The sequence below is a fragment of the Pinus tabuliformis genome, chromosome J (genome assembly GCF_031772625.1).
Source record: "Pinus tabuliformis cultivar Carrire ecotype Pingquan chromosome J, CPIR1, whole genome shotgun sequence".
NCBI lineage: Eukaryota > Viridiplantae > Streptophyta > Pinopsida > Pinales > Pinaceae > Pinus > Pinus tabuliformis.
In genome coordinates this window covers 848686045-848712918 of record NC_142295.1, presented here as the reverse complement: position 1 = coordinate 848712918, position 26874 = coordinate 848686045, and the positions used below count along the sequence as shown (strand labels likewise).

The window sequence follows — 26874 nt, the reverse complement described above, 5'->3', positions numbered from 1 at the left end:
TGTTGTACAAGAAAAAACAAAGTTTCAATTGGCCATTTTTTACAAAAATGTGTTGCTACTCAGCATTGTCAACACATTTTCCTTCTTTATTTTTTTTCAAACACGTGATAACGTTGAAAATATTGTTGTGAGTGTTTTAAACCTTTTTATTACAAATTGACATTGGCACTCCTGTTGTCAGCGTTTTAAATCTGTTTTTTACAAATCAGCGCTGACACTGGAATTGTCAGCGCTTTTAAAAACTAACAACTAAAATTGTGATAATAGCTGAATTCAATGGGATGTTGTCGATCATAGATGGAAGCAAGAAACCCTATAGACCAGAGACCTGATCCATTGGGCTAATCCCAACGCAACAACTGCGAATTACAACCTCCACTTATTCTGCAACTGAAAACCAAACTGTAATCCAAACTAAACTGTATACTACATTGTAAACTGAAATTGAAGAATGCAGCAAAATGAAAATGCACATGCTGAAAGAGATGCTTTCCCAGCAATATTATTGATCACACCTACCTAGTCTAAAATGTTAAAAGAATTGTTAGATTAAATGATACAAAAATGCCAATGGAACAAGTCCAATAGTTGTTCAAATAATGTAGCTCCTTGATTATGCTTCAACAAAATGAAAACTGAAAAATGTAAGGGAAATGGCCGCTCATGATGGATCTTGTCTCCACAGTGAAAACATGGCTGGATGCACAAGCTAAAAAAACCCTCCATATAGGCAGCTATGAGATCATAAAAGACATGAATGCCATAGTTTGTTTGTTGATCTTCAAGGCACTCTACAATCTGACTATTATGGTTGGTCTGTTCATGTGTCATCTTTATGTCAAACCATTGTTCTAACTGTGAATTGTCAAATTCTTGTTCAAAAACAAAACATTCTTCAATCGAAAAATCATAGGGCAGCACTATATCCTCTTGTTTCAGTAGGAAAAGGTTTTCAAAAGGCAGATTTTGACAGTGAAAATTGTGGGACTGAATTTGAGCCTCTAAATTTTCAAGTTCTTTCTCAATTCTGTCAGCAAATGCTTCTAAGAAATGAATCTTATCCTTGAAATAAAATTTGCATGAACGTAAATACATAGGTAAAAACCTTGAAAAAGATGCATCAATATGATCATCATCAAAATTGTCCCAATATTCCTTAAAACCTTCAATAGAAACAGGATTTGAGACATACCATGTCATCTTGATTGATTAGGCAACTAGATCTGCAGTTCAAGCTTTGAATTCTTCAGACAATGGAACTGCCATGAAAGTTCTGATTTCTGGAATCTGACAATGGAGTCACCAGGTGAATGATGTACAACTCAATGGTGGTTGTTGTTCACCATCAACAATCAGATCTAGATCTTGTTGTTCTCCTAGGGAAAATTTCACTTTCGCTCCCCGACAACGGTGCCAAAATGTTATCACTCGGAAATTTACCTAGCTGTGGAAGGAAATAATTGAGGTAACCTCTGACAAATCTCTTGAATTGAAATCTATCCCTTTCAATTTGAAGGGGGATCCCTTCTATAACTCAGTCACAATGACTAGTTATGTATTCAGCAAATTGACTAGATCTAATGTAGAGTGAGGGGTTTTGAAAAAAGGAGTTTGGTTGGGAAATAAAGACAATCCATTGGGTAATGGAGTTAGGCACATGAAATAACAAATATTTGCAAGAGGCTAGTTATATGGTCAATGATTGGCAAAGGCAAAGTAGACAACAATTTCTCAGACATCAATTTATCATTGTAGCCAAAAGCTGAAGGAAGGAAACAATCCACTATAGTTGGGCATACAAGATGAATCCAAAAGCAGCTTTAGAGGACAAGGGTGATAAATATCTGAGTATTATTGAAACATAGTAGTGAATAATTCTGATTCATTTGTCTCTACTCAAATACTGAAGTTGAAACAATAAATGAATTAACAGAGAAAGGAAAAGCAATCACATAGAAGAAAAAACAGACATTATATCGTTGGCACAAGAATATTTACATAAAAAAATAAGTATGTATGATGTTACAGTCTCAATTAATCAAAACCTGAAGAATACAAAGCCCAGTAGTCTTCAGAACCCCACCTATGTTACATTACATAGCCTTGCTTTATAAGAAAATTACAAACTCTAACAAGTTTATCCTTTACACTTAATTGCAAACTGCTAAAAATAAAAGAGATAAAGCGTATCTCTCAAATACATGCACATAAACATATTTCCTATAATGCCCCCACTTGTTTTGACGATATAAATACATGTACCTTTTATATATTAAGCTAGTGAACTAGAAATACTTTATTTACCGATGTGCCCATGTAGTTCCAAAGGAGTCATGATGCGAATATTATAAATATATTAAATGTACATATCCTTTAATATGAATAAAATAAGGCTAGCTGCAGGGCCCACTCCATGGAAAGAGTATGGGGGGGGGCACAAATCCAAGGAAAAGGGCAACGGTTGGATATTTTTGGTGAAAAGTGCACTTGGGACTGAGGAGGAGTCTAGAGGGTGCCACGTGGCAAGTTAACCCATGCATATATAAAGAAGTGTAGGTTGGATATTTAGGGGGAGGATTGGTCAGTGAGTCCAGGGGAAGGACTCTAAGAATGACTGATGGCCAATGAGTCCTAGGATTGGACTCTGGACTAGCTGAGGTGCGGTTATTAAGTTAACCATGCCTTATGGATGCATCAGGTTTTTATAGCATGAACCCCAATGTTGACGGTTTATGGCCTGGAACCCTGGATCAACACGATTGTTGGGTTGACACCTTGGCAATTAGCCTGGAGGGTGTCTGGAGCCCAGGAGCACTGTGACTGTTGGCACCTAGGTCTTGGTAGTATGGATATTTTTTGCTTATTGTTGCCTTTAGAGATTTCGTCCCAGCTCGGGGGTGACTCGATGGTTGACCTTATGAACCATGAGGTCTATGGCTCGGAGGAACGTGGAGATCCCGCAGCTATTCGGCTGGTTATTACATGTAAGTACCATGTTCCCTGATGTTTTTCTGTGTATTATTTTTATGTATAATTATGCACTTCTGTGATAAATCCTAATTTGGGTAATTGTTGTGACGTGTGTGAGTGTATATATATATATATATATATATATATATATATATATATATATTGTGTGTGCATGTGTGGTGCCCTATAATGTGTGTATTCTTCGACTGATTAATCTCAGCTGGGGTTTCATATAATTACATGAATGCTTCTACTATGGTACTTAACTGTTGTTATTTGTGATGTAGAGAATATACAGTAAATAACTGTTGTATATGTTTTTTGAATTGTAATTTATTTATTGCACAATATTATTGGGGTAGTGTTTCCCAGCTAGGATTGGGGACACTATAAACTGGTATCAGAGCTATGTTTCAACACTGGGTCTGAATTGACCCAATTGGAGTAGACCGGAAAAATTACGGAAATTACTTATCAATTTTTTAACAAAACTCCAATGATAATGGCAGGAAATTCACCTAAAAAACTAAAAAAAATATCGAAGCATATGAGCCAAGAAAATATTCAAAAAAATTAATTTGATTTAATTACTAAACAAAATTGGAGGAAGTCGATTAAAATTTTAGCCTTGAAGAGCCAAAATTCTTGTATAGCACATTTTCATCATTGTAATATTGCGTAGGCGTGATAATAAATTTTAATGATATATATATATATATATATAACTTCATTTGGAAAAAAATGTTATTCCTTCCTCATGACACGCATGCTCATATATACATATGTATAAAAGGTGGACTGTTATTCCACTTTTATTTTTGAGCTAACATTAACGTGTATATACATGTTTATATGTGGTTTTGTTAATGAATTTTGGCTTTGTTTTATATATATGCCTTATAAATATGATATGCATTTGGAAAATATGGTGTTCGAAAGATTATAATAGGTGGGGCCGAAATGGATCATAAAAAGTCACATGATCTCTTGTTTAACGTCTCCGTGGGAATATGATGAACGCATAGCTCTTATATCATGGAGGGTGAGTATTGGTATACCTTAAAAGTTGTGTTTCCACATGTTTGTTGTTCTTAAATATGGTTCTTATCAATATCGATTCTAGATATCATGCTATATATAATGATTTTGATTCCTGGAATAATAATATTTTTTCTTAATCCAATGATGAATGATGTTGGGTACTTTAAAGTATGTGTCACACCATGTAAGGTGAATGAAAATGCATCTTAAGGGTGGTGGTGAATTAAATTTTAAGAAGTTTTTGTAAATAAAATCAGATATAATTGGACTCAATGCACATGGAAAGAGAATGATAATTATTTGTGTAATTGGACAAGAATTAAGTGTGATGTTGGTGTTGGGTGTGGAGTCTGATTATCTTCTTTATTCAGAGGTATTTGTTTCAGCGGATATATACTTCAGGAAAACTGTACACCCCTCCACATGGGGGGACTTTCCCCTCGCAAGGGTTCGACGACAACGCCCCTGAAGAAAAAAAAGAGATGTAAAATTGCCTTGTAAAACGTTGTAATTTTGTATTAAATTTGAGTCGTTCATTAGGCGGATGATCTGACGGTAGAAGTTATGTTTAATTTAGGGTTTTTTTCCTTAGAAGACAACCCCTTGCTATATATAAGGGAATTGTATTGCGACTGTGTATATGTGTATTTTGAGTGAGAAAGAGAGCAGATATTGTGTGAGAGAGGAGGAAATTACAACAGATCTGTTGTAGGTTGTATCTCTTCATTTTGATGGATAATATAAAAGGAATGATTGGCTTTTTCTCTGTGGACATAGCCCAAATTGGGTAAACCATGTATATCAGTGTCTCTTGTTTTATGCATTTTATGTGTTTTTGTTTATGCAATATTTTATGTGTTCCATTTCTCTGTAATATATAATTTTCTAACAACTGGTATCAGAGTCGAAGGTCTATTTGAATGATAAACTCGCAGGAGAGAAGGGTCCCTGGTTCGAGTGGGAGAAATGGCATAAGATGGTAGGTTTAGGGTTAAAAAATATATCGACCAAAACTACCAGTTGTGGAAGATGCAGATAGAAGATTATATGTATCAGAAAGATCGGTACCTACCATTGAGCGGAAAGACAAAGAAGTTGACGAGTATGACAGACACAGAATGAGATATTCTCGACAGAAAGGGACTTGGAACAATACAGCTATGCCTAGCGACGTCGGTAGCTTTTAATGTTTTAAATGAAATGAAACAGAGTGTTTAATGTCTGCATTAGCCAAACTATATGAAAATCCCTCGGCCTCAAATAAGGTATTTCTTATGAAACATTTATTTAATATGAAGATGTTAGAAGGTGGATCTCTTGCTGATAATTTAAATGAATTTAATATGGTTACTAGTCAGTTAAGTTCTATAGGGGTAAATTTTGATGATGAAGTTAGGGCTCTATTATTTCTGTGCTCATTGCTAGAAAGTTGGAATGGTTTAGTTATGGCCATTAGTAACTTTGTCTCTGAATCTAGTACTTTAAAGTTTTATGATGTTGTCGGTGCAATTCTTAGTGAGGAAATGCGATGGAAAAGCTCCGGTGAGACATCAAGTAATGATTTTACTGCAGAGACTAGGGAAAGAAAAATGGAAAGAGGAAAGAGCCCATAATATCACAGTAAATCAAGGAAAGGCATATCCAAGTCTAGATCGGGGATAGTGTGCTAGAAATGTGGGAAGAAAGGACACCTGAAGAAAGACTGTAAGTCTTGGAAGGGAAAAGAAGGAGACGCGCAACAAGAAATCAATCATGAAGCAAATGTAACAGGTGATGTGTTGCAAGATGTTTTGATTCTTTCATTAGAAAATATTATTGATGCCTAGGTGGTAGATTCAGGGGCCTCATTCCATGCCACACCTGATAGGAAACATTTTCATGATTATGTTCAAAGAGATTTTGGACAGATTTGTTTAGGTGATGATAAAGCCCATAAAATCATTGGAATGGGTAAAGCTTTTATAAAACAGCAGAATGGAAACCAATGGCTATTGAAGGAGGTAAGGCATGTTCCAGATCTGAAGAAAAATATAATTTCAATAGAGCAGTTGGGAGGTGAAGGTTGTGTAACTACTTTTACAGATAAAACTTGAAAGGTCACTAAAAGAGCCCTGGTAATAGCAAAAGGAGAAAAGGTTGGTACATTGTATTTATGCAATGATATTTCTAATTATGTTAATGTTTTAACCTGTACAGAAGCAGATACAACATTATGGCATCATAGGCTCATGCACATGAGTGAGAAGAGGATGAAGATTCTTTACTCAAAAAATTTGTTGCTAGGTTTGAAGCATGTTGATTTGGAATTATGTGAAAATTGTGTTTATGGAAAACATAAGAGAGTCAATTTTCTTAGAGTTGGGAAAGAAAATAAGAAAGAAAAATTAGAGCTTGTGCATAAAGATGTATGGGGACTTGCTCAAGTATCCTCTCTCGGTGGCTCTATGTTAGTTTTATTGATGATGCAACCAGAAAAACTTGGATTTATTGTATTTGAAATAAATCTGATGCATTTGATACTTTCAAGAAGTGAGCTTTGGTTGAAAATGTGGCAGCAAAAAAGTTGAAGTGTCTCAGATCAGACAGTAGAGGTGAATATTGTAGCAAAGAGTTTGATAAGCATTGTTCAGAGCATAGAATTCACAGAGAAAAGATAGTTCCAGAAACACCACAAGAAAATGGTGTGTCAAAAAGGAGGAATATGACAATCATGGAGCATGCAAGGTGCATGACATTATATGTGAGATTTCCTTTACAATTTTGGGCAAATGTTGTAGATATTGTTGTTTATCCAATAAACATAGGGCCTTTAAGTTCCTTGGATGGAGGTATTCCAGAGGACACATGGATAGGTAAAAAGGTAAACTACTCATTTTTAAAGACTTCTGGTTGTGAAGCCTTTGTCCACATTAATAAAGAAAATAGAACAAAGCTTGAGGAAAACTCAAAGAAATGTAACTTTATTGGATATGGTGTTAGTGATTTTGGTTATCGCTTATATGATTATGAAAATTACAAAGAGTCATTAGGAGAAGAGATGCCATATTCAATGAAAAGGTTTTGTATAAGGATCAGATGCAGGAAACGAAATAGGAAAAAGAAAATAGAGAATACACAGTGCTTGATGAGATCACAGAAAAAGTAAAGGTGCCTAAAAATCATAATGATCAACAACCAGAACCTGAAAGTGGTGTAAAAGATCTACCGGGATAAGTAGACCCCCTGAATGATACTCTCTTTCATTATATTATGTATTTTTGATTGATTCTGGTGAACCGGAATGTTATGAATAAGTAGCGTAGGTAGAAACTAGGAAGAAGTGGCAGCTAGCCATGAAAGAAGAGATTGACTCCTTTGTACAAAACCAGACTTGGGACTTAGTCAGGTTACCTGCAGGTAAAAAATCATTGCAAAATAAATGGGTTTACAGGTTGAAGGAAGACGGAGGTAGAAAAAGATATAAAGATAGACTTGTGGTGAAGGGATTTGCATAGAAAAAAAGTATAGACTTTGATAATATATTTTCTCATGTTGTTAAAATGACTGCAATAAGAACTATTTTAAGTCTAGTAGCAGCAGAAAATATGCATCTTGAGCAGTTAGATGTAAAGGCGGTCTTTCTCCATGGGGATTTGGAGGAAGAGATATATATGAAGCAGCCACAAGGATATGAGGTCAAAGGGAAGGAGAAACTAGTGTGGTTGAAGAAGAGCTTGTATGGCTTAAAATAGGCTCCAAGGCAGTGGTATCTAAAATTTGGCAGGTTTATGTATGAACAAGGCTATACTAGATGTCACTCTGATCATTGTGTTTATCTCAAAAGAAAAAATGATGGCAGCTATATTATATTGTTATTGTATGTAGATGACATGCTTGTTGTAGGTTCTAACATGCAAGAAATAAATGTGCTCAAAAGAAAATTGGCAAACTCATTTGCAATGAAGGACTTGGGTGTTGCAAAACAAATCCTTGGTATGAGAATAAATAGAGATAGGAAAAATCGCAAATTAACATTGTCTTGAAGTGAGTACGTACAAAAGGTGTTGAAAAGATTTAATATGTAGAATACAAAACTAGTTAGTACACCTTTGGCTAGCCATTTCAAACTAGGTAAGGAGATGTGTCCCAAGACTCAGAAAGAGATGGATTATATGTCTAAAGTTCCATATGCATCAGCAGTTGGAAGCGTAATGTGTGCAATGGTTTGCACAAGGCCTGATATTTCAAATGCAGTGGGAGTTGTAAGCAGGTACATGAACAATCCAGGAAAAGAACATTGGATGACAGTGAAGTGGATTCTCAGGTATTTGAGAGGTACCACATATCAAGCATTATGCTTTGGTGGTTCAAACATTTATCTACATGGATATGTTGATGCAGATATCGCAGGTGATAGAGATAACATGAGGAGCACCACAGGGTATGTGTTTACTATAGGTGGAACAATTGTCAATTGGGTTTCAGAAATTGTAGAGTGTTGTTACACTCTCAATGATGAAAGCAGTATATGTTGCTGCTACAGAGACTAGTAAAGAAATGATTTGGTTACAAAGATTTTTGGATGAATTGGGTAAGAAGAAGGAGTTGGGCAGGTTATACAGTGACAACTAGAGTGTCATTCATCTTGCAAAGAACTCAACATTTGATTCCAAGACTAAACATATACAACTCAAGTACCACTTCATACGACCAGTGTTGGAACATAGACAGTTGAAGCTGGAAAAGATACAACATAGCCAAAATCTCGCAAATATGTTAATAAAAGTTGTAACCAAGGAGAAAATGAGAATTTTCTTGATTTCAATTGGTCTTCAAGTATTATAATGAAGATGAGAAACAACCAGGTCAAAAGTGGAGCCATTGTCCAGCAAATTAAGCATCAGTGGAGTTGTTATAATCAGTTTCCAAGTGGGAGATTGTTAGGTGTGGAGCCTGATTATCTTCTTTATTCATAGGTCTTTGTTTCAGCTAGATGTATACTGTAGGAAGACTACCGGGGGTTCGAGGGTAGCGCCCCCAAAGAAAAAAAATAGATGTAAAATTGCCTTATAAAATATTGCAATTTCGTAGCCAATCTGAGTCGTTCATTAGGTGGATGATCTGATGCTAAAAGTTATGTTTAATTTAGGGTTTTTTTTCCTAGAAGGTAAGCCCTCATTGTTTATGAGGGAATTGTATTGCGGTTGTGTATATGTGTATTATGAGCGAGAAATAGAGAGGAGATTATGTGAGAGTGAATAGGGAATTACAATGGATTTGTTGTAGGTTGTATCTCTTCATTTTGTTGGATAATATAAAAGGAAGGACTGGTTTTTTCTCTGTGGACGTAGCCCAAATTGGTTGAACCATGTATATAAGTCTCTCTCTTGTTTTATACATTTTTGGTGTTTGTGTTTCTACAATATTTTATGTGTTCAATTTCTCTGTAATATATAATTTTCTAAAAAACTGCGAGAACAAAAAAGAATCGTGAAGGGGCCGAAAATATTTCGTGGAACCAAGCTAGAGAGGACAAAACTTCGAATTTTTCGGGTGATGAGGAGCCCTTTAACGGGCCTACATGTTGAGACTTGAATTCGATATCAATTGTCGGATGCGAATGATCTGAACCATCAGATATTTTGGGGGGCAACTTGACAATAACGTTCGTGCAAGTTTGTGACCCGAAAATACCTCCACCATTTGATCTATCAATTTCCTTCGTTGACCGATGGTGCGTGACTGGGTGGGATCTAGTGGGGCCATCATTTCATTTGCATGCATGCTCCATGGTTCATCACGTCAACATGCGGGCAAGTGTGGAGGGGCCCACATATTTTTATTTTTTATTTTCTTAAAATATGTGTAACTTAACTAATGCAGGAGGGGCCCGTGGGGTCACTGTGTCTTTTACATTTTATATTCTACAACTTGCATGGTACATTATTTTCTTATATTTGTTTGAATAGTTATTCATTTAAATTTTATATGATGTCTGGTAATATGAAATAAGGTTCATATTCCACTGCTCTGATAAAGACATTTGTTATAGTTGTTTGTCTCATCTTCATGATTTCTTTAAATGGTTAATGATGAGAAAACCATGTCGAATAACATGATTTGCAACTAATTTTAAGGTACATTATCATGTTGTGGACATCAACTAGTTCACACGTGTTTATAATTAAGTTGCGCTTGCAAAAAAATATATATATATATCACATTGGATCTTTTCAAATTTTAATAGGCAGCAATGAAGACAATTACTCTTGTTGTAATTGCCATTGCCACTCCATTCTTTCAATCTTAACCATTGTTCCATGGTCCCATGGTCATCGTGAGGTTAACGTGACGTGGGGAATGCGTGGATGGGGCCCACAAGAGAGACCTCATGTTGTTAATTTAATATGTGTACCATAATGTTGAAGGGGACGATAATTAGAAAAAAAAGTTAAATAAAATATATATATATATTAAAAGACATGCATAATTTAATTTATATATAAAAAGTCTTTATAGTTTAAAAGGCATGTATAAGAAAAAGCGGGGTAGACAATTGGGGGTTTATGAACAAAGGGAGGATTGTATGTTAGCCACGTGTAAGAAAAGACCAAGAAAGTCAATTTGCTTCGAATGAGAAGCTCGAAGAAGTATGAGGAAAGAAGTTAATTATAGATAATCACTAAAAGTAGAAGGGAAGTCCGTATGCTGCAAAAGTATAGTTAATTACCAAGCAGTAAAAGTTAGTTGAGGGCAAGCATAATTTGAATATTTAGGTATAAAATAATTGGGAAAAATAAGTGAATCTTTCAAAGGTCATAGATTACAGTTTGTAAATCGGATTTGGGCATATGACCAGTTGTTGGAAAGATAATTCCGAGCACAAGATATCCATGCACTCATAAATTTGGTTTGTAGTAAAAAATTCAGGAAACATGGATTTTTTTTTTAGGAATAGAACAATTAACATGCTGCAATATTTCCAAAGGCATAATTTTCATCTCGGGTAACCAAATAGCACAAGTATATAGTCAATAGAGAGTTATTTACAAGGCGAACAATTTGGTAAACCCAGATTTTCAATTTCAACAATAATTTAGGGTGAAACTCGCAGGAAAATCTATAGGTGCAATTTCTAGAAAATTTCTTAATGGTAGATAGGAGTCTAGAAGATGCCCAAAGACCTTACAGTGATGAGGAAGTGCTCAGGGTTGCAAATACTGAATCTAATTGTCATGGTATGGACCCACCGGAGGGGAAAGATTTGGAAGAAACGGTCAAAAGTCTAAAATTTTAAGTGTTAATCTATACAGATGACAATAAAAAGTTGATGAAAGAGAAACATCAGATTAATAACCAAATTTTGCAGAGCCTAAATCAAATTCAGAAAGACTTGGGCCAGCAGACTGAGTCAAAACTAACATATGAGAACAGTGCCAGAACTAGGGAGAAGGGCACTGGGAGTGCAAGACATTCTAAGAGTGATGCTCATCCACACCACCACACATCAAGGAGGACCAGTAAAAGGACATATTCTACATCTGAATCTAGTAGCAGTCCTAGTGTGTCTCCAGCTAAGAAATCAAGAAAAAAATTAGATAGAGAAAATTTTAAAGGGGAATTGAGAAAAATTAAGCCACCCATCTTTAATGGAGAGAACAAGCAAGGGGAAGAAGTAAAAACTTGGTTGTTGGAGATGAGAAAACACATTCATCTCTTCAATTATTCCTCAAATCTAGAGTCTAGAGTGGCCATATATCATCAAAAGGCAAGGCTAATCTTTGGTGAGAACAATTGAAGGTAGTCAAACATTTGGATGAAAGGAAGATCACTTGGAAAAAATTTAAGCAATATTTCCAAGGGAAATATTTATTAGAAATATACTATAAACGAAAAATGCTGGATTTTTTCGAGCTACAACTAGGACACATGACCATGGAAGTGTGTGGGTGAAGGTTTGTGGAGTTACTAAGGTATTTCAATTTTAGTAAAGATGAAAAGGTTAAAATCCAAAGATACATTAGTGGTATGCCGTCATTTTATGTTGATAAGCTGAAATATGACGAACCCAAAACTGTGGAGGCAACCATGAGGAAAGCAGAACAATTGTATGAGCAGAATAAAAATAGGACCATGTTGCACAAGGTTTTTGGAAATAAGAAGAAGAATTTTATGGAGCAAAGAAAGAAGGGTTAAAAACACTTGCCACTTAAGAATAAATTACAGTTGGGCCAACAAACAACCAAAGCCTCTAACCAGCTAGAAGGGGGAAAGTCTTCAAGTAAAAGGCTTCATCCCCCACCTATTAAATGTTTGGGTTGTAAAGGAGATCGTCGATTCAGAGATTGTCCTCATAAGGCAGAGAAGGTGAAGACTATGCATAGCATACAAGAGACAAGTATTGTGGATGATGTGGGCAAAGTCACGCCCATAATTTATGCAGCCTTGGATAATCGACAAGTGGAGCATCAATCTCATATGATAGAAGTTGAAGGTAAGCTAAACAATCAACCAATTTCTATTTTAATTGATTTTGGAGCCAACCATAGTTACATTAATGTGAATCTGGTTGAAAAAATTAATTTGAAGAAAATTAAATATTCCAAATCTTGGTTAGTACAACTAGCTATAGGTATGAAGAGAAAGGTTACAGAATTAATTAGAGACTGCTCAATTGAAATGAATGTGTTGGGAACAATAAATAACTTGAATGTAATGTCATTGGTAGATTATGATTTGTTGATTGGCATGGATTGGTTGGAAAAGCACCATGCAATACATGATTCTCTAGAAAGCCTTTTAAATGTATTGATGATGAAGGACATCAGAAACAAGTCCAAGGAATTCCTAGACCGATATCCATTAGAGAAATATCAGCCATGAAATTGAAAAATAATTTTAAGAAAGGATGCCAGATCCTTGCAACTCATTTGGAGGAGACAAATATGGACCAACAAATTAATATAAGAAATTACCCATTGCTTCAGGAATTTTTTGATGTATTTGCATAAATACTTAGATTACCTCCAAGGAGGGAAATAGATTTCTCTATTGATCTAGTGCCAAGAGCAATTCCGATATCTAAAGCACCATACATGATGAGTACGTTGGAGCTTAAAGAATTACAGATGTAGTTGGAGGAATTGCTAAGGAAGGGATATATATGTCTTAGTGTATCACCATGGGCTGCTCTAGTTCTCTTTGTTAAAAAGAAAGATGGTACACTGCAGTTGTGTATTGACTTCTGACAACTAAATAAAGTTACTATTAAAAATAAATACCCAATGCCAAGGATTGATGACCTCTTTGATCAACTATGCAGAGAAAAAATATTTTCCAAAATTGATTTAAGATCTAGGTATCACCAGTTGTCAATTAAGGAAGAAGATATCAATAAAAAAACATTCCGAACTTGTTATGGGAATTATGAATTTCTTGTAGTGTCTTTTGGCTTATCTAATGCACTGAGCTTTTATGTGTTTAATGAACATAGTCTTTAGGGGATACTTAGATAAAGTCGTCATTGTGTTCTTAGATGAAATCCTAATATATTCAAAAACCAAAGAGGAACATCAACAACACTTGAGATTGGTTCTAAAGGTACTCAGAGAGAATCATCTCTATGCTAAGCTAAGAAAATGTTCATTTTATCAGAGACAGATCCACTATTTGGGTCACATTATTTCGGAAGACGGGATAGTTGTGGACCCAGAGAAAATTAAGGCTATCAGAGAATGGTCAGCTCCAAAAAATGTTACAGAAATTAGGTGTTTTATGGGCCTAAATGGGTATTACAGGATATTTATTGAAGGGTTTTCCTGAATTGCATATCCAATCACTTATTTGCAGAAAAAGTGTGCAAAATTTGATTGGATACCTGAATGTGAATCAACCTTTCAACATTTAAATTTTTTATTAACCACGGTGTCAGTATTAAAAATTATTGATCCAAACGAGAATTTTCTGGTGTGCATAGATGCGTGCAAATAAGGATTGGGGGGTGTTCTCATGCAAAATGGGTAGGTAATTTGCTACGAGCCCAGAAAGTTAAAAGATCACGAAAATAACTATGTTGTCCACAGCATGGAGATTTTAGCTATCATTCACGTAATAAAAATGTGGATCCATTACCTCATGGGAAGAAGATTTGGGTTGCAAACTGATCATTATGTGTTGCGGCATTTATTTGAATAACCAAATTTAAATGCATGACAAATATGGTGGCTGGAATTGTTGACAAAAATATGATTTTGAAATTAAATATATTAAGGGGAAAGAAAATTGGGTGGTCGATGCACTCAGTTGAAGAGTACATGTTATGCATGTCGCATCAGTTAGTAGCTATGAAATTGACTTGATGGGAAGAATTCTGCAGGTTGGTAATTTAGACTAGCAATATATGAAGATTAAAAATAATTTACAACAAGGTGCATCGCATGAGAGCTTCCAAGATTTTGAATTAATCCCAAAGAATATTTTGTTATACAAAATAATAATTTATGTGCCACATGTTCCAACAGTTAAAGAAATAATTCTTCATGAAATGCATAGGGTGCCATATGTTGGTCACCCCGGGTATCAGAAAACATTGACAACAATTAAGAAACAATTTTACTAGTCAGGTTTAAAGAGGGAAGTGGCTAATTATATAGTCAGGTGTATGGAATGCTAGTGGGTGAAAGCTGAGCATAAACACCCAGCTAGTTTACTACAAACGATTCCCATCCCATAGTGGAAATGGGAGACGATATCCATTGATTTTATTACTAGTTTGCCTAGAACAACAAGGGGACATGACTCCATAATGGTTGTAGTTGATAAACTTACAATGTCTACCCATTTCATTCTGATAAGGTCAACGCATAAAGAAACCAATATTGCAGACATGTATGTGTGGGAAATTGTCAGGGTTCACACGTTGCCTAAGGCAATACTTTCTTATAGAGATTCAAAATTCACATCTAATTTCTGGACCAGATTATTTAAAGGACTAGGAACCAAATTAAACTTCAGTATAACATATCATCTCGAGTCTGATGGATAGACTAAATGGGTGAATCAAATAATTGAAGACATGTTGCAGATGTATGTGATGGATAAACCATCCAAATGGGAGGACTACTTCCATCTGGTGGAATTTGTGTATAATAATGGGTACCAAGCATCATTAAAAATGAGCCTATTTGAAGCTTTATATGGCAGAAAATGTAATACTTTGGTCAATTAGAGTAACCCAGTAGATAGAATTATGGTGGGCCTTGAATTGCTCAAAGACATGGAAGAGAAAATGGTTAAAATCAAGCAAAATTTAAAAGTTGCCCGGGATAGGCAGAAAATTTAAGCTCACAGGAACATGACAAGCAGGGAATTTAAAGTAGGCGATCATGCATTTTTGAAAGTAAAAGTGAAAAAGAGCTCATTAAAATTAGGAAATTGTGCCAAGCTATCTGCTAGATATTGTGGGTCGTTTGAGAGCCTGGAGAGGATAGGCCCTGTTGCATACAAGCTTGCATTGCCTACATCTCTGCATATTCGTGATGTATTTCATGTTTCATTGCTTAAGAAATATGTGCCAGGCACTAATCACGTTGTTGATTGGAAAATGATTCAGGTGGAACTCGAGGGATATTTCCAAGTTCAACTGGTGCATATTTTAGACACCAAAGTCAAGGTGCTCTGGAATCGAGCCATAGGCATGGTAAAGGTACAATGGACCGTGCTTGGTCCTAAGGATGCGACCTGGGAACAAGAAGAGCTCTTGAGGGCATAATACCCTCACCTTTTTGCCTGATACATTGTATATGTTGTATATTTGTATATATGATGCATTGTGGACAATGTGTAAAATAAGGGGCGAGGAATGTAATGCCCCCACCTATTTTGATGATGTAAATACATGTACCTTTTATATATTAGGTCGGTGAGCCAGAAATACTTTATTAACCTACGTGCCCATGTAATTCCAAATATATTGATATGCATATTTTGGCTAAGTGGCTAAAGGAGCCATGATGCGAATATTATAAATATTGTGAATGTACGTATCCTATAATATTAATCAAATAAGGCTAGCTATAGGGCCCACTCCACGTAAAGAGTATGGGGGCACAACTCCAAGGAAAAGGGAAATGGTTGGATATTTTTGGTGAAAAGTGCACAAACCGAGGAGGGTTCTAGAGGGTGCCAAGTGGCAAGTTAAGACATGCATATATAAAGAAGTGTAGGTTGGATATTTGGGAGGAGGATTGATCAGTGAGGCCGGGGGAAGGACTTTGAGATTGAGTGATGGCCAGTGAGTCCTAGGATTTGAGTCTAGACTAGCTGAGGTGTGATTATTAACTTAACCATACCTTATGGATGCATTCGGTTTTTATAACATGAACCCCAATGTTGACGGTTTATGACTTGGAACCCTAGAGCAACACAATTGTTGGGTTTGGTACCTTGGAAATTAGCCTGGAGGGTGTCTGGAGCCCTGGGGCACCGTGACTGTTGGGTTGGCACCTTGGTCTTGGAGGTATGGATTTTTTTTAGTTATCGTTGCCTTTGGAGTTGTCTTCTCAACTTGGGAGTGACCCGGTGGTTGAGCTTATGAACCACCACATCTATGGCTAGGAGGAATGTGGAGAGCCCACAGCTAGTCGGCGCGTTATTACATATAAGTACCATGTTCCCTGATGTTTTTCCGTGTATTATTTTTATGTACAATTATGCACTTTAGTGATAAACCCTAATTTGGGTAATTGTTGTGATGTGTGTGTATATATATATATATATATATATATATATATATATATATATATATATATATTGTGTGCATGTGTGTATTCTTGGACTGATTAATCTCAGCTGTGGTTTCATATAATTACATGAATGCTTCTACTATGGTACTTAACTATTTTTATTTTTTATGTGGAGAGTATACAGTAAATTATTGTTGTATATGTTTTTTGCATTCTAATTTATTTATTACACAATATTATTGCGGTAGTGTTTCCCAACCAGGGCTAGGGACACTACATTTCCAAGAATATCTGCATCTAAAGATCATGTTGTTGCTGGAGACATGGCTGGATATAAGGATCAACAAGTCAAATTTAATGAGGTGGCATCCAAGTCAACAACTGTCCATAATATTTTTCCTCACAAATTCCTAAAAAATAGGATCTAGCGATCCCTTCGAAACCCCAAAACTGTGATATTTGTTAGAAAACTGAGAGATTTTTTTAAATGGGTCTATTACGGATAAAAATCGCTTTCAGTTTTTTAATCTTTATTTTCAAACACATGATAACGATGACACTCCTGTTGCTAGTGCTTTAACCCTGTTTATTACAAATCAGCGCTGACACTCCCGTCGTCAGCGCTTTAACACTGTTTTTTGCAAATCGGTGTTGACATTGAAACTATCAGCGCTTTTAAAAACTAACAACTAAAATTTTTATAACAATGATGATGATCATGTTAGTGATATGTCACTATGATTATTAGACCAACGATACATGAAAATGATGATACAAAACCCAACAATACAACTTGTCTCTTTTTCGTCCTTTTCCATGTCACACTAGGTCTTCAATTTTATCTAGTGTATTGTTGGCTTGACTATTAGTGTAATTAAAGTGTAAGAAGCATTTAATACTTGGTTTTTCACACCTAGACTCAAGTAAACACTTTAAAAAGGCACCATATCCCTCTCTTTCCTCACATGTTTTAGTTATGTATTCCTTTTGTAAGATTGAGGGCATAGATTGGAGAGAGCAATTCCTCACTCCTAGCCAGCACCAGATGTCAACTAGCGCAACTCAGGTATGGGTCATATCATTAAGAATAAGCTATTGATTTTTGTTTATTTGTTTATTCTATGGTTGAAATCACCCATCTCTATCAATGGATTATATTTTACTTTCTCACACGTTATACCAACTAGTTTCACCCCTTTTCCACATTGATTAAGCAATAAGACACACTTTACCAAAGCCCATGGGATGCACTATTATGTTTTCCATCGAAACCTAGCATTCCACACTTCTAACATGATCAAAAAACACCATATACACCACAATATAACCCCAACAAACATCCTCAATAAATGTGGAAAAGATACACACCCATAATTAGCTAGACATATTCATTTCTTATTTGATTGAGACCGAGGATTGTGCCCTAGCAGCCACAAGATTATTTTTTGGCCTCGATATCGTGTTTTATTTTTATTTTTTCTAATTGTAAAACCCTTGTATTTCTCGTTCTCCATATCCATTAACGTTAATCCCTTCCTCAGTTCACTTCTTAGAATCGACCTCAGCAAGTCAATTAAGGTTTATCCTTTAGGCACACTCTCTATGCACCATGGTTCAAGTTCACAAGTAAAACTTGGCTCTAGTCTCACTCCTCAAGACACTATCCATTTCTCTTAAGTTCGTGATCACATAAATTTCTCTCCTAGAAACCCAATCCTCAACTTTCGACGCATAGAGAAATTTGGAACCATCTTAGTCAAGATTGTGATTTCACAAGTTGTAGTGTCATTCAAAATGATGCCCCTAGTCAATATTAACAACCTTACTTTTCTTTTTCCATAGAAACTTGTTACCTATGCCTTAGCTTAAAAGCAATATAAAAACACAGTTGGCCTAAATCCCAATCCTAATAGTTCCTTGGATTTGATATTATGAACTTACCTATATAATGGGTGTTTCTTTTTTAATGGTTTGAGCAGGGAAGCTATGTAAGTGTCAAGGAAAATGGCTTTTAAATCCACTATGGTTGAGACCTTCAACGAAGAGTCACCCACTAGCTCACTTTCTCCTGAGTTCATAGACACTCCATGCTTCATTGATAGATATACAACATATGCATGGCCAATAGTGTACCAATTGTTATAAAGAGAGAAATTTCATCACAATGAACCAAAATCAGAAATATATAAGGTTGTAAGAAGCTCTTGGCTACATAAGGTGGCTACCCATCCCCCCGTCTTTCCATGTGCAGAGGTAATTGAGTGGCTTGTGAAACATGTTTATCCTAGGGAAACCATGATCATGGATAGTCATAGAAATCCTATTTCCTTAGTTAGTGCCTTAAACATTGATAAGTATTACAAGCTCCCCAAGGAAAAAATGGCCTTGGATAAGTACCGACAATCAAATTTCAGGACCCTTCCTAGAGTGCTATTGAAAACATGTGCACCAACAAATTAACCTTCATATTCTGGCCAAATGAGGAGTATCCTACCAATATATTGAAGACTCCCTTTCAATTGGTGGCTTCCATGTTATGTAGGTTATATGTCTAGTCCAATGCAAATACCTTTTATGAAAAATACCTTCCTTTTATGTACTCTCCAATGGTTGAAGGAAGCATTTTCAAATATGTTGATATCCTCTCTCTATCCCTAAAGGATAACATCAAAGAAGCTCAGAATCTAAAGGAAGTCTAGCAACATCAGTTCTTCATGGCCTCCTTTTGTTTAGATATCATCTATGTCAAGCATGCATTCATAACAATGGGTTGGAAGTGGGCAATTCAAAAGGTTCTAGTCCAGATCTATTGCAATGTCCTCTAGGAGTCTCACTACATCTAGTGATAAGCCAAAATATACTAGGATTTCTTGATTCCACTATATGAAATCTTGTTTAATGCACCTGCTCCATCCATGTCTAAATATCTAGGAAGGTTATGTCCATAGTTGGTGATTGGTTTTTTAATCATGATGGCACATATTTGAGAATCTTTGGAGTAACCAAACCTCCTCACTTGCTTCCCAAGCTTGTAATTGACAGAGTGATATTACAAGAAATAGAACATCAAGTATGCATAAGAGTAGGTGGAGAAATCTCACAGGACAAGAAAGCTCCCTGGCCACACATGCCACTACACCTGGGCTCCTATCAGTTGAAATACATGAAAGAAGCCATATTAGAATTTGATGCCTTCGCACTCTTCTATTTTTGGGACCCAACATTCCACAACTACGATCCCAAATATGTGGTAAAAATTCATTGCAAGGCATGCAAGTATAGGTGGGACTACCAATCAAAGACATGGGTTGAGGAAGATAAAGGGAAAAATTCATTAAATTTATGAAATTTTGTTTTCATGATAGGTTATTGTTCTTCAACAAAAAAAATAGAAAGTCCAATTTGAGAGAGAAGCCATGTCCAAGAAGCAACTTTCCTAATAGGAATTAGGTAGATTTGCATGGGGGGGATAAGCTCTCAAGGCCCATTAGTAGTTCCTACCATTACATGTGGTCATTTTTCAGTTACATAAATGGGCATCACGCGAACTATGAAAATAAAGTAGTTAAACTGGGAAAATTCATAGATGATCAGACTTTGAACAGGATAGTGAAGCATAAGGAGAAGACCTTATCAAATCCTCCTCTACCTCCAGCGTTAGTCGCCCAAAAAAGGCCCATTGTGCTAGACACTAGACAAGATTCACTTCCTATGACCACCAAGAGAACTGAGAAAGACTTCCTTGAATAGTTGAAAACAAATACCACATAGCAGAGTTGGAGGAGAAAGTCAACTTATTGAAGGCCAACAATAAAAATCTCAAGCAATGAAGAATTAACACGAAGGATTACACATATTTTCTTCTAAAGTGCTTGAGTCTTACAAGGTCATGGAAACAAAAGTATACCCATACCTCCAGTAGCTTCATGAGATCCTCACCAAGTTGTTGACACTTTGCGAACTAGATAAAAAAAGAGACACTGAACTTCAAGGAGTGTGAAATGTTGTGAACCAACTAGAGCAGTGGCCCAACGATTATCCATAGGATCCACTCAAGGTCCATAGAATAAGTGAAGAACAAATGACATATTAATCCATCATTGTTAAAAAGGCCCTAAAGATCTAAGCAAACATGGAAAAGTACATCTCCAGGTCTGTAGCTCACTACCAAGTAATTATTCCTTAGTTCCAACGGTTAATCAATGAACAAGTTTCCAACTAGGGAGAAGCAAGGCCAGATGAAGAAGTGGACAAGGAACTGGAAGAGGTGTTGACTGCTAGAGAATTGTATTTTAGTGTCTTCACCAACAAACTCACAAAATACGATCTCAAATAGCACATTATGGAGCCCTCAAAGCAACAAACAATTCTAAATTCCTTTAAGGTCTCATTAAAGAAGGATGTATAGACCTTCTCCTAGAGCACATAAAACTACCATGTCATAATGGAAGGTTGTTACCATATATGATTAAGACGATTTTATCCTATTATGATATATGGGTAGCCTATCTTCATGATTTCCTGGGCTTCCCCATAGAATATCCAATCACATTGTAGCAACTGGATTTTTTAGTCTCTAGGAGTTTACAAATTATTTTCCTTAATTATATCTAAAAATAATGAGAATTTGAAAAGATTGTAACTACCCAATGGAAGCCCAACAGTCCCCAGAGGTAGTTACTGATATAGCTTATAAATGATGTAAAAATCCTAGTAATAGGGGGTTTTGGATTTCTAAACTTCTTTACTTTTGAAATTTTGAATCTCTAGTAAAATCTTACATATTTTAAAACATGGGACCTAGAAAGCTAGTGCATTTTGTATATATTGATGAATAATATTGAGAAGCTTCAAAAGGTCACAACTAAAATTGAGACTTAACATGCGTTGTGATTTCGCTTCAAAGTAATCTCAAGTAGTTTCATTTATGTGATCATTCTATGATACTTATTACTATTAGCTAATAGACTGTTTTGTGAACTATATAGTTTTTTCTCACATTGTTACTAATTCTTTATTGCCACTTTCTTCAATAAGTACCTCTTGAAATATAAACTAACTATTCTTTATTTTTTCTAATAATTTAAACATTCTAATTCCAAGAAATAAACTAATTATTTTCTTGATTTAGCTATTGTCACGTTTAATAGCTCATCGTTTCCTATCCTCGTCTATCTTTTAACATTTAGTTGGTTTAAATTAGTTTTATTTCCTCAATTAGATAGTTGTAGTTTAGTTTTCATACTCCCTACTATGATAATTATTCAATATCTCACAACATCCAAAAAAGCAAGCATCATTATCAAGCCAGAATCTGGATAAGTCTCTTATCCCAAACGATCTGAGGTCTAATTGAGACCTCATACTAGAGAGAACCCTTGTAAAGGTTGTTGGGTCATTTGTCTTTGTCAACAATAAATATGTTATTAGTAACAATTATAGGTGAAAAAAAATATTGTGGTGTATACATATGCATTAAGGGTAGAAGTCGTAGTTGAACCATGATGGGATTAGGCCTAGCATCTAGATGGAGAGATGTATACTACATTCCCAACATTCATAATAGATTCAAAATGCATAAAAATTCTCAAGGACAAAATAATTTTTCAAAAATCACAATGGGTTGAAAAAGTGAAAATTGTATCCAAAGGACACCTTTCAATTAGAGGTCATAAAGACCATACATGAGATTGTCCCATATGCATAAATACCCTACTAAGTATATTCATATACAATAACACTTCACAACCACAATATTCAACTTGTGGTCCCATTCATCTATTAAATGAAATATGATCTACAAGTATAAGCCAAGTATAATTCTAAGAAGCCAAGGGGATATTTGATGGTCACGTTGGAGCTTTGAGGGTTACGAAGTTTAAAATTAGGGTTTGTTCATTCCCATTGATTTTCAGGTTGGGATTTTAAGGCAGAATTAATTTATGTTATGAGTGATAGAAATAAGTGCCTTGTTGGGGGGGGTGGTGTGGTTAGGCACCCCTCCTTTAGGAATGTGGTGACAGGACATTTGAAGTCAGAAGGAGGTTGTGCGGACAAACTAAGGGAAAATGGGAATTCCGATGAAATTCCAATTTTGGGGGCATAGTGGCAAGATGGATTGAGAGGACATTGTTTACCAAAGGTGGTTGAAAACCCTAGACTTGTTATTCCTCTGCATATTTTGGAAGATCATCTCCAATGAATGAAAGACATGATTTCATTTGCAAGTTTGTCAAAGTATGGGTAATGGAAAGAGAACTATAGTGGTGGACTAAACAGAAATGGTAGCCTAATGGAGAGGTAGACTTGAAATTAGGACCAAAAGGTTTTTTCACGGTGATTTTTTCGAGTTTTGAGGATAAGAATAGGGTTTTTGAGGGTGGTCCCTATTTATTTAATAATGCAGGTTTATATATGCAACATTAGGAAGAATGCTTTAATCCAAATAGGAGTGTTTTTTTGCAACACCAATTTGGGTTCGACTCCACTCTCTTCCGGTGGATTTTTGGATTATAGAAATTTTGGAGGGTATTGGGAATGTGATTGGAAAATTTGTGAAAGTTTTGAAGGTCACTAAGTGGGGGAGAAATATATATTATGTGAGACTCTACATTTATGTGAATATTTCACAACCCTTACCAGAGTCAATTGACTTAAAATATCAAGGGGAGGTATGGACCCAACCTTTGGATTATGAACATGTACCATTTCAGTACCGTCATTTTCATGAGCATGGACATTTGTTTCAATATTTCCCAAGTCGTAATAAGGAACAACATGAGCAATGGCTTTCAACAAATGAGGGTTTCACTAAAGTCTCTTCTCGAAGATGAAACAACCGAGGAAGAGTTTCTCAGTCATAGAGTAGGATTAAGGATAAAAATACATTTGTAGCCCTTGAAAGAATAGGGAAGGATTTATCTTTTCCAGATGATATTATGATGCTTGAGATGGCAAAAAATTCTTATGGGGACAAACATATGCAAAAGAGGAAATCACCAGATGAAGAGATGGAGATGGAGAACTTCTTTGATCTTCCAGGGATAGCTGAAGTTATGCCACTAATGAAGGAGAACGTGGATACCCTATCAAAAGAGAAAAAACTCGTTAATCTTCTTAAACATTGGGTAATGCAAGATTTGGAAATCTGCCAGAGGATCAAAGGGAGATTATGTGTAGGCTTGTCTAATTTGGAAGAATAAAAGAGTTCAGAATAAGGTAGGGGGCAGTGATGTCCGACCATTGCATGATCTATAGGATAAAGGTAAGGAATTTCTTGTCAAAGATGCAAAAAGGAAAGGTAGGAAGACGATGCATGAATTGTTTCATAATACTAGTGCAGAGCCAATCAATTTAGGACAAGCAACAACAATTTTGGAGTTTTTCTTTCCCTCTCAACAATCATCACAATGAAAATCATAATGTGGAATATTCGATGTACAAAAAACAAAGGGAAACAACATCATTTGTAGGAAATGAATAAAACTAAAAAGTCTTACCTTAGTGATTTTGCAAGAAACCAAGGTTTCAATATGTAAATTGCAGGAAATAGGCACCAATTGCTGGAGAGGATGTGAAATTATGGCTATTGATGCCTAGGGTGGTGCTATTGGATTAAAAATTTTGTAGAATATGATGGAAGTAATTTTTCAAGACTAGTTGGCTAGTCCTCAAATTTAGATTGTTAGATTTTGTTATCTTGGTTCAAAAGATATGGTGAGCCTGATCGCGATTTATGGTCCTCATGTGATGGGGGATAAAATGGAATTGTTCGAGAATATTCTGGTACATATAAGCTTTATTTGTGATTCCCTCTAGATTCTTATATGGGTTTTAACCTTATTCAAGCTTTGGATGAAAAAAAGGTGGATTTGTAGGTTAGATTTCGAATCTGCCTCTTTTGTGGGGTTTATTGAGAAGTTATAGTTTGTGGACATGCCAACCCTTAATGCTAATGTTACATAGAACAATAGAAGGGTGGGGTGGGGAGAATTAGGTGGTGAGTCATTTATATTGATTTTGGGTTTCCAAAGCAGTTATGGAAAAGGACATTTTCATTGAAGCGACCATTATCGCCTGTCTTGAATTAGATCATTGGCCTGCTTGACTGGAGTTTGACATCAAAGAAGCCCCTTGTAATAGACCCTTTCTCTTTGAGAGTTTGTGGATTTAGGTTCCAGATTTTATGGAGAAAGCAAGAGTATGGTGGGATGAATTTATTGTAAAAGGTAAGAATAAGTTGCATAACTTTTAGCTGAAACTCAAAGAATTGAAATCAAATATTAAGATGTGTAACAAGAAATAATTTTGTAATATTTTGGAGGAGAAACAGAGGTTGGAATGCGAGATGCAGGAGATTTAGAAACACGTAATCTTAGAGGGACACACTTTAGATTTAGTGTTGGAGGGGATCATGTTGAACAAGTTAGAGATGAGAAAACAATAGGAAGAAAAACTATGGTGGATTTATTCTATAGTTCAATGGTTGAAAGACGAAGAGAAGAACTCTAATTTTTTTCATAAATCTTTGCTACAATACATACATTTCAACCAATTTTTTTCGCTAATTGGAAGAGAAAGATAAGAAAAGGTTGGAAGATACAAAGAGGAAGTTGTAGGAAACAAAAAAGAAGTTGAAAGCAAAGCAAGAGCTTAGGAGGAGAGAAAGGGAAGAAAAGTAAAAAAAGGAACAGGAAGAAAGGAAAGGTGCATTGACGGAGAAAACTGTGCCTATATAGGTTGAGACAACAGAGCAACCAACATATGAAGAAGAGGGTGAGCAGGTACATGTTCAAGAATTTTCTCAGAAGGTTGAGCAGATGGTTGAGGCAATGAACATGGGGATGGAACAAGAGCCACAAGACCAAGACATCGATCTCGTGCTGAGAGTATCCAAGGTTGCACCATAGTCTCCACCACCTCCAAAATCACAACTGCTCTCGAGCGAGCAAGAATAGGTTGTTCTCCTTGATGATGATCTGAAGATGGATGTGTACAATCTTTCATTCGACAAGTCACAGCACAAGATTGTACAGGCACATAGAAAGAAGCTCCCAGATGATCACACATCACCTATGCACATAGAGGAAAGGGTGATTGTGTCAGATGTCTGAAGACATCCAGCTGCCATGGCCGAGGCTTCTAAGTTAGAGATGAGAAAACAACAGGAAGAAAATCTATGGTGGAAAAAAATCTAGAGTTCAATGGTTGAAAGACGGGGAGAAGAACTCTAATTTTTTTCATAAATCTATGATACAATACATACATTTCGACCAAATTTTTTCGCTAATTGGAAGAGAAGGATAGAGAAATATTAAACATAAGTAAATTGAAGATGAGTTGATTACTTATAATAGGGATGTATTTACTGAACCTTCACACAAACAACAACCTGCTATTAACAAGATTACAACATGCATTCTGAAACTTTTTAGTAAGGAGAAAAATTAAGGTTTCATGAGAATGATTTCATTCCAAGAAGTGGACGAAATAATTATGGCAATGCCTCATAATAAATATTCTAACCCAGATGGGTAAACTTGAGATTTTTTAAGGCATGTTGGAGTATTTTAGGAAATGATAATCATGAGGTGGTGGAGGTATCTAAAAAGTTTTAGTCTATGTGGGGAGGTTTGAATGCCACATTTATTTCCTCAATATCTAAGGCTAGAAAATCAGAAGATCGCAGTGGTTTTAGACCCATTGCATTATGAAATTAATCTATAAGGTGATTTCCAATGTTATTGTTAATCACCTGAAGCCATTATTGAAGGAACTAATTTCTCTAGAACAAACTGGCTTCATGGAGGGTCATCAAATTTTAGATGGAATTATTTCAATACATGAGATTATTCACTCTCTAAAGAGTTTGAAGAAACCAGGGATGTTGATCAATCTTGATTTGTCTAAGGCCTATGATAGGATCAGCTGGGTTTACTTATTGCAGGTCCTTAATGCTTTTGGATTTTCCTGGTAGTGGGTTTCTTGGGTGAGATCTCTTATCTCAACACCCTTCTTCTCTATTTTTATTAATGGTTCTCCTTATAATACTTTTAACCCTTCTTGTGGGCTCAAAAAGGGGGATTTGTTGTCTCCTTTCTTCTTTATTTTGGTTATGTAAGGGCTAGGCAATTTTTTTTAA

At 35.7% G+C, this 26874-nt stretch overlaps 1 protein-coding gene across 1 annotated transcript; it reads left to right on the top strand.

The window, feature by feature from the left end:
- The first annotated feature begins 15343 nt into the window (after positions 1–15343).
- LOC149229363 (uncharacterized) lies at positions 15344–15760 on the top strand. The gene has a single exon (XM_089381016.1). The coding sequence runs from the start codon at positions 15344–15346 to the stop codon at positions 15758–15760; it is 417 nt and encodes a 138-aa protein (XP_089237142.1).
- The last annotated feature ends 11114 nt before the right edge of the window (positions 15761–26874 follow it).